The 8473-nt window shown below is 46.5% G+C and overlaps 1 protein-coding gene across 1 annotated transcript; it reads left to right on the forward strand.

Annotated features, from left to right (window-relative positions):
• The first annotated feature begins 4318 nt into the window (after nucleotides 1–4318).
• LRFN5 (leucine rich repeat and fibronectin type III domain containing 5) lies at nucleotides 4319–7872 on the forward strand. The gene is made up of 2 exons (XM_085297848.1): nucleotides 4319–5723; nucleotides 6399–7872. Exons 1-2 carry the CDS (start codon nucleotides 4336–4338, stop codon nucleotides 7339–7341), a joined length of 2331 nt encoding a protein of 776 aa, XP_085153974.1. The 5' UTR covers nucleotides 4319–4335; the 3' UTR covers nucleotides 7342–7872.
• The last annotated feature ends 601 nt before the right edge of the window (nucleotides 7873–8473 follow it).

Consider the following 8473-nt stretch of genomic DNA (forward strand, 5'->3'; position numbering starts at 1 on the left):
AAGTAACAAGGTAATGCTTTGCTCAATTTATAACTGGTTTCTACCATGAGTTGTAAGCTGTGTCAGCGTTGCTGTCCCTGAGATTTATTTGTGTGAGGAGCAAGGTCCGTCGGGAGYGGAGAGGACGTCTGGGACGGTCTGGACCGTGTCTACCGGATTGCCGTTGACCCGGCTGGGAGGAGCAGCGCTGAGTCTGGCTGATCTTCAGGAGAAGCGTCTTGTTGTGCTGCCTAGTCTAAGCCGCCTGGTCCTGTGGTTCCAACCCTGCTCCGAAACGTCTGCCCGCACGAGCCGGCGTTTCYGCCCCTGCTCCCGCGGTGCCGTGGCTGAGCCGCCGCTGGCCAGCGGGCGGGTGGGGAGCGCGGCCAGCGCGTGGGGCCGCGCTGCTCCTTCGCGCCTGCCCCGCGCCCGGGAGAAGCCCGTGTCGACGCGTGCCGGGGCGCCGGCTCCTTCCTGCSTCGTGGCTGTCCCTCACCCCAGCGCTAGTCAGACTGAGGCGGAACAGCAAGGCGCACGTCGCCGTCACGGGGGGTTGGACTAGGTGATCTCCAGAGGTCCCTTCCAACCCCAGCGGTTCTGTATCTGGCAGCGTGCAGCAGAGACCCCCGGGCGAGCCCTGAGCCATCTAGCTCCACAGCTGGTAACAATATGGGGATAGTCCTGTGACCCTGCTCCAGAACTAATTAGTTAATTAAAGGCAAGGCTAATTGTCTTGGCTTTCATTAACAGTCTGGGCAAAGCACRGTGTTCATGTGGCTTAGCTGAGCCCCGGCCCAGAGATGCTCTCTGYGCATCGGAGCCCGAGAAGGCGGGATGAAGCAGAGCAGGTGGTGCAGAAACGGAAGAGTTCATTTTTTAGCTTATTTGCCAGACAGACTCCCTGAAATGGTAGARGAGTGTGGGTCTGGCAACTCGGAGAGCATGCGGAAGGGGAGGCCGGGCAGCCCAAATATCAAATTCCACCATCTGTCTTACTCAGGAGTTATGTACGGTATTCATGGGCCCCAGTGGCGTGACGTCTGCTGTGGGACTGCGGACGTGGGGCATCACCGACACTTGTAACGGGGAAGCTGTGTGTGGTGCAGGTCATCAGAAGCTGTGCTATTTGAGGACATCCRAGAGCGGCTGGTCAGCCAGCTTCCTAGACAGGAGGATGAGTCTTGGGTAAAAAACAGCATGTAGAAAACGTCTGTATTTATTTTGACTCCAGACAAGCTCAGGCAATGCTTTGCATTTTCATGTGCACCTAGAGCTAAGGAGAGCTGCTGACACAGTATGTTTCACTAATTCAATTAGGAGAAGGTTGGGATCCCAGAGGCTTCTTGGGGCCTAGTTTGCACTCAGATAACCTGCCCTCTGATAACCTTTACACAAAATTGAAATGAGAGGACCCAAATTTAGTTGCACTCTGGCCTGAGCATGCGAGTAAGGTGGTAATGTACTGAGGCTGAGGAGGCTCTGCCAAGCTGCCCTAAGCTAGTGGTGGAAGCCCCTGGGTGTTTGGCAGAGAGAAGGGGCTCATTTCAGGTATGTTTCAAGTCTGCATTTTCTTACGTCATCCTTTGATTTTGCAATGTTTTGCATTTCCAAGCTATCAGAAGCTTTGCAATCTGCTTTAACCTTTCTGGTTTTATTTTAATCTTGTATAGCTCTTTAAATTAACTTGGCTAAATCCAAGAAATATTGAGCATATTACTTTTGCTACAGCTATAAGTCTAAATTAGCAGTATTAAGTTAGTAAATCTAAATTAGTATGTTGTCCCCAAACCGAGACAGTTTGGGGGTGTTAGCAGCTGTGGCGCGTATGTCACTAAGCTGGAAGAGTCTATTTTGAATGTGCTATATGGAAGATCTAAGTAGAAAGAGAAGAATCGCATGTGGAAAGCGTTGGCTGCCAACCCGCAGCTGTGGGATAAACCCTGTTGCTCCGTTGACTCACAGCTGCTGTTTCAGGAGCAGGTCAGGAGAACGTGAAACGTTTGGGGAGTTAGCAGCTGCTTTTCTAAGATACACTAAACAGGTTATTTTTGCAGTTCTTCTTTAGCCACTGATCAGTATCAGAATTCCCCTCTAATTCTCTTTTCAGCTGTGGAATCATCCCAATATATAATGCTGACACAGAAGGTATGAAATTTAATCCGCAGAATGTATTTAAACATTGCCCTGAAGTTTGTTTGCTGGCAAAATTAATGCAGTTATTCTCAACAGAGGTACAAAAGRTTTCATTCTGAAGTTTTACAGTTTCTGAAAAGAACGGTCTGCCTCCCGTGACTTTAAAGAAAAAGGAAACAAATTTAATTGGTACATTTATAGAATGGCCGGTTTTCGCTGAAGGGGTCCAATATAAATTGGTGCAACATTGGATTCTATAGCGAACAAATTACACTCTCAGCTGGCTATAGAAAGTAAATTTGTTTTTATATCCTTTTCCAGTTGTCAGATAAATACTGATTCTCTTCAGCGAGCGTCACTGGAGTGTGATAGGGCAAAAGATTGATGTTATGATGAATGACYGTTTTCTAGTCTTCTCTGTTTGGAAGGACATTGTGCCAGTTCCCTGCTCCTGCGGGAGGAAAACCCTCTGCACCTGCATTGTTGTACATGTCTTGATAAGGCAACAGTGAATTGATGTTGGTAGGCATATTAAGCGTGAATATATTGACTACCAGTAACCCATGCATGCCGAGATTTCACCGGGGAGCTGGGATGGCTCCCGACACTAAAATAACTATAGGCCATGCTTTCAGTGGTGCAGTCCCTTTTGGACTTAGAACTGGCAGAGGAAGATCTCTGGGTTTTTTTGGTATGGACTTAAAGGTTGGAGTCAGTAGTGGTAAAAAGATACAGTTTCCTTAAGCTGGCTGTAGAGGCTGATATTTTCACCCATCCTCTYTGCAGCTGTTGGCTCTTAATTTTGCATGGCAGTGTGGGTGGATTACGGATGGACTGGACGGYAGGAGCACTAATTACTGTTCCGGTGTTAAAGGTCCTTGAGGAGTCAAGACTCCTGTTCGTAGTTAGCTGTGAAACTTTAATTTATTTTGGATGATTTTTCATAGTACATTTCTAGGATGATAACTTATTTTGGATGATTTTTCTTAGTACATTTCTAGGATGATGACATGTCTGAATAATCCCATCTGTACATATATAACATTACCCATCCCAAAGTGAGACGAGCATTTCATTTCAAATGTGGAGTCCTATTGAAATCAGTTGCTTTACGACTTTGCAAGATTCCTCCTTAAATACATACATATTTCTCAGGAGGACCGTGCTTCTTCCRATGTTCCTTGTTTTTTGGAAGCGGGAAGTATGTAGGAATTTATCACTTTTTTTTTTATCAACCTCTGTGTGGTGTGTTGAAGGTTTCTGGTCTTCCATATTTAGAAGTTGGCAGTGTGGCACTTCCAGAATTTTTAGAATAGTCACTGATAGATGATTTCATTTAACTGGTATGGGCACTCTTATCTGCTTTGTTTTCATACTCTGTGAAGATCTTGGATCCAGCAACATAAAAGATAAGGTTAATTGAACTGTCAGAATTTCTAGGATGAGAATGCAGCATTGCTGGCTGTGGCATTAGGGAAAAAAGCAACAGTCTAAAATTAGCCTATGTTCCATTTTTATTTAGATCTCTGTTGTTGGGGTTTTTCTTGTTTTTAATTTGTATTTTTGTTTTTGAATGACATAAAATAGCTCTTTTTGAGTTGATTCTGAAAATAACATTAAGATCTTAAGTGTTCAGTGGAAATGCTTATAAACCAATTGAATTGTCATGCTTTGGAGGCCACTGAGAGGTTTAGCTTAGCAAGTAAAGTGCACATGAATCATCCCTTATATATCCAATGCATAAATGGCATTATCATAAAGTAACTCCAGATCACGAGGTCAAGAGCATCCATTTGAAAGCTCGGTGAATGGAACGAGGGTATATTGCAAGTCTGAGATGAGCCTCAATTCAAGTAGAAGAGGCTTCAAAAGGTCCTGTTGATACAATGCACAGTGCCACCAATCCTTACCAAATTGCTTGGTGATTTGCATATAAATGGTTATATGTGTGTATATGTATATGTATGTATAGATATGAATATCCATAGTTCCTATGGAAGATGCTATGGAAGTTCTTATGGCAAGATACGGAAGAATTGTCAGGTAATTATCAGATATCAGGTAATTAGAGGAGAACAAAACATGCTTATATGAACTTCAGTTTCATGACTTAATCATAGATAGTTTGTTGTCATTTTTTATTATTCTTTATGCTAAATTTGCTTTATCTTGTAGATATTAACAAAAATTTATTCTCTTTCAGGCTCTTGAACCTGATCTACAATGGAAAAACTGCTTTTGTTTCTGCTGTTCATTGGCATAGCAGTGCGAGCCCAAATCTGCCCAAAGCGTTGTGTCTGTCAGATTTTGTCTCCGAATCTTGCAACCCTTTGTGCCAAGAAAGGGCTCTTGTTTGTTCCACCAAACATTGACAGGAGGACTGTGGAATTACGGCTGGCAGACAACTTTGTTACAAATATTAAAAGGAAAGACTTCGCCAATATGACCAGCCTTGTGGACCTGACATTATCCAGGAATACAATAAGTTTTATTACACCTCATGCATTTGCTGACTTGCGCAATTTGCGGGCTTTGCATTTGAACAGCAACCGATTGACTAAGATCACCAATGACATGTTTAGTGGACTCTCCAACCTTCATCACTTGATACTTAACAACAACCAGCTGACTTTAATTTCTTCCACAGCTTTCGATGATGTTTTAGCTCTTGAGGAATTGGATTTGTCTTATAACAATCTAGAAACCATCCCGTGGGATGCTGTGGAGAAGATGGTTAGTTTGCACACTCTCAGTCTAGACCACAATATGATTGACCATATTCCTAAAGGGACCTTCTCCCACCTCCACAAGATGACCAGGTTAGATGTCACATCTAACAAACTGCAGAAGCTACCACCTGATCCTCTCTTTCAGCGAGCTCAGGTATTAGCAACCTCAGGAATTATCAGCCCCTCTACTTTTGCATTAAGCTTTGGTGGAAACCCTTTGCATTGCAATTGTGAGCTTTTGTGGCTGAGGCGTCTTTCCAGAGAAGATGACCTGGAGACCTGTGCTTCTCCTCCACTCTTGTCTGGTCGGTACTTTTGGTCAATCCCAGAGGAAGAGTTCCTGTGTGAGCCTCCCCTCATCACTAGGCACACCCACGAGCTGAGAGTCCTGGAGGGCCAAAGGGCGACGCTGCGATGTAAGGCCCGGGGGGATCCAGAACCAGCAATTCACTGGATTTCACCTGAGGGCAAACTTATTTCAAATGCAACAAGGTCTTTGGTGTACGATAATGGAACGCTAGACATCGTTATAACTACGGTAAAGGATACAGGTTCTTTCACCTGCATTGCTTCCAATCCAGCTGGGGAAGCCACGCAAACAGTGGACCTTCATATAATCAAACTTCCTCATTTGCTGAATAGTACTAATCACATCCACGAGCCTGACCCTGGTTCATCAGATATCTCGACTTCCACCAAATCAGGCTCTAATGCAAGCAGTAGTAATGGGGATACTAAAATCAGCCAAGATAAGAAAGTAGTAGTGGCAGAAGCAACATCGTCTACTGCTCTGCTGAAATTTAATTTTCAAAGAAATATACCTGGAATACGTATGTTCCAAATCCAGTACAACGGTACTTACGATGACTCGCTTGTTTACAGGTAAGACAGATCCAACCAAACCTGCACTTAGTGCTCCATCAAGCTGTTTTGTATTGATTTATTAATGCACTGTTTCATTATAGTGCATTATTTAGGAGTGGTTACAGTAGCACTTATGCTGATYAGAGCCCTGCCCTAAGAAGCAGATGGTGTGAGACTTGTGAAAGACTAATGCAATTTTTAACTTTAATTTTTTAAATAGGGATATTACTTTGAATGGTGTTATTTTTAGATAATCCAAATGAACCTGTAATCCTCTGAAGTAATCTGGTTAGYGGAAGGATTGTAAAGGTAGATGAGTTAAATGGATCTTAACACTTGCAGTTTTTTGAAAACACAGGAGAAAGATGTCCATAAATGTATTCTTCTTACTGCTTTGTGGTGCAGCGTTTGTGCTGGGGGAGCGCAGGGAGGCACTGGGCACGCCGAGTGCATTTGTTTCGAATCTCGGATGTACCGGTTGCGCCTTACAAAAYGCTTTTTAATGGTTTCCTTTATGTTTCTGTTTTGGTTGCTCTCGTGAGGCACTCTGCACCGCTAAGCCGTGCAACGCTGAACGCGGCCGTGGCGGAGGGCGAGGAGCTGCGCGTGGAGGAGCAGCGGTGGCTCCAGCGCACGGGTGGCGGGTGACCACACATCGCCCTGGGTCATTCACGCTGTTTCCTTGTCCCCTAGAATGATACCTCCCACAAGCAAAACCTTTCTGGTCAACAACCTGGCTGCGGGGACTGTATATGACCTGTGCGTCTTGGCCATCTACGACGACGGGATCACCTCGCTCACTGCCACCAGGGTCGTGGGGTGCACGCAGTTCACGACCGAGCAGGATTATGTGCGCTGCCATTTCATGCAGTCCCAGTTCCTGGGTGGGACCATGATTATCATCATCGGTGGGATTATTGTGGCCTCTGTGCTTGTGTTCATCATCATCCTCATGATCCGCTACAAGGTGTGTAACAGCAACGGGCAGCAGAAGGCAACCAAGGTGAGCAACGTGTACTCTCAGACCAACGGGGCGCAGATCCAAGGCTGCAGTGGGGTGCTGTCCCAGTCGATGTCCAAACAGGCGGTGGGGCACGAGGAGAGCATCCAGTGCTGCAGAGCCCCCGCTGATGCGGTGGCGCAGGTGTCGGACGCTTGCTCGAGCCAGGACTCCACCACCACTACCTCTGCTTTGCCTCACACGTGGACTTCGGGCGCTGCTGTCTCCCAGAAGCAGAAGCGGAAGCCGGGGCCAAAGCCAAGCAGCGAGCCGCAGAGTGAAGCTGTCACGAGTATCGAGTCCCAGAACACTAACAGAAATAACTCCACGGCTCTGCAGTTGGCTGGCCGCCCCCCCGGCTCCGCGCAGGGGGCCCCCCCGTACAAAAGAGCACAATCCAAGCCAAGTAAGTTCCTCACTTTGCCAGCTGACACATCCAGAGCAAAGCGCAGGTTCTCCCTGAACGGAGAGCTGGTGGAATACCACTGTCACGTTCACTCCCCCAGCGCAGCTGGATTTTGGTCTAGAAGGAGCATGTCTATGAATGGGATGTTAATTCCCTCAGACCACTCTGATGTGGATAGTGGAAAAGCAACTTTCTCGAGTTCTGAGTGGATATTGGAAAGCACTGTGTGACCTTTTTTTTTTTTTAATTTTTCATTTTAATGAGAAACAAAACACCAAACGTTGTGTGAAACTCCCTCTCCTGGGAAGTTGGATTTGGAATTCCACTGTTGTCTCCCTGATTAATGGCTTGTTCATGCAGGGTTCTGTATAAGCCACCCAGTGCACACAGGTTTTTAGTTAATTTTCATTTCATTTTATTTAATAACAAAAAGGAAAAAAAAAAAAAAAAAAAAAAAAAAAAAAAAAAATAAGGGGTGAAAAAAGCATGAAACAGCACCAGTGCCTTCCCTACTCTAGGACTGGCTTCCTGGTTCTGCAGTAGCAGAAAACAAAAGAGAGAGTTTTCACAGAAAAAGCCTTTTATAAAGGAAATGAGATTTCCTCCAAGCTAACAAATAACCACTTCCGGATCGATCAGTAAAAYGGTATTTTTTAAAACGGTCAGACTGTATATTTCTTTCCAGTGACAATGGTGTTGCCTTTGTTTTTAGGCAAATGCTGTACAGAAACAACAGCGCCGTGTTGTTATGTTGTGTAAAATAAAATACTCACTGCGTACGCAGCCCGTGTCGCCGTGACTGCCCGGGCTGGGGGCTCCCGGCGCGCCCGCCCGCCCTCCGGTGCCCGCTCCGTCCGTCCGTCCGTCCGTCCCGCCGGAGGAGCCGGCCGGATCCGTGCCACAACAGCGGTCGCGGCGGGGCCTTTGGGCAGAACGGTGTCGGGTTGCTGGGAAAGACGTAAATTATGTGGCAAGAGGCGATAACAGTTGAAAAACCCGGGTAGTGAGGGTGACGGGAGTGCTCCTGCTGCTGTGCTCGTCCTCAAAAAATGTAACGCTTCATGTTAATTAAAGCCCGTTTGGACATCGTGTTTAAATCAGAGCTAGCACAGCTCGGCAATTTGAATGTCGTCTTAGAGGCCAAATGCTAATTTTCGTGTGGTCTTTGCGGAATAGCTGCGCTTCACACGCGCGTGCTCGTGCCTGGGGGACGCGTGCACCCCGAGCGGGGGCCGGCCGGCCCGGCGTGGGCGCGCGGCGGGAGCGCGCGGYGCCCCAGGGCTCCTGCCGTCTTCGCCAAAACGTCTCGTGCTTCTACTGCCTGTCTTGGAAAAGCAAATCTGGAGGGGGGGTTGTAAAGGT

The sequence above is a fragment of the Rhea americana genome, unplaced genomic scaffold, assembly GCF_003343005.1.
Source record: "Rhea americana isolate MKP2758 unplaced genomic scaffold, rheAme1 scaffold_131, whole genome shotgun sequence".
Lineage (NCBI taxonomy): Eukaryota > Metazoa > Chordata > Aves > Rheiformes > Rheidae > Rhea > Rhea americana.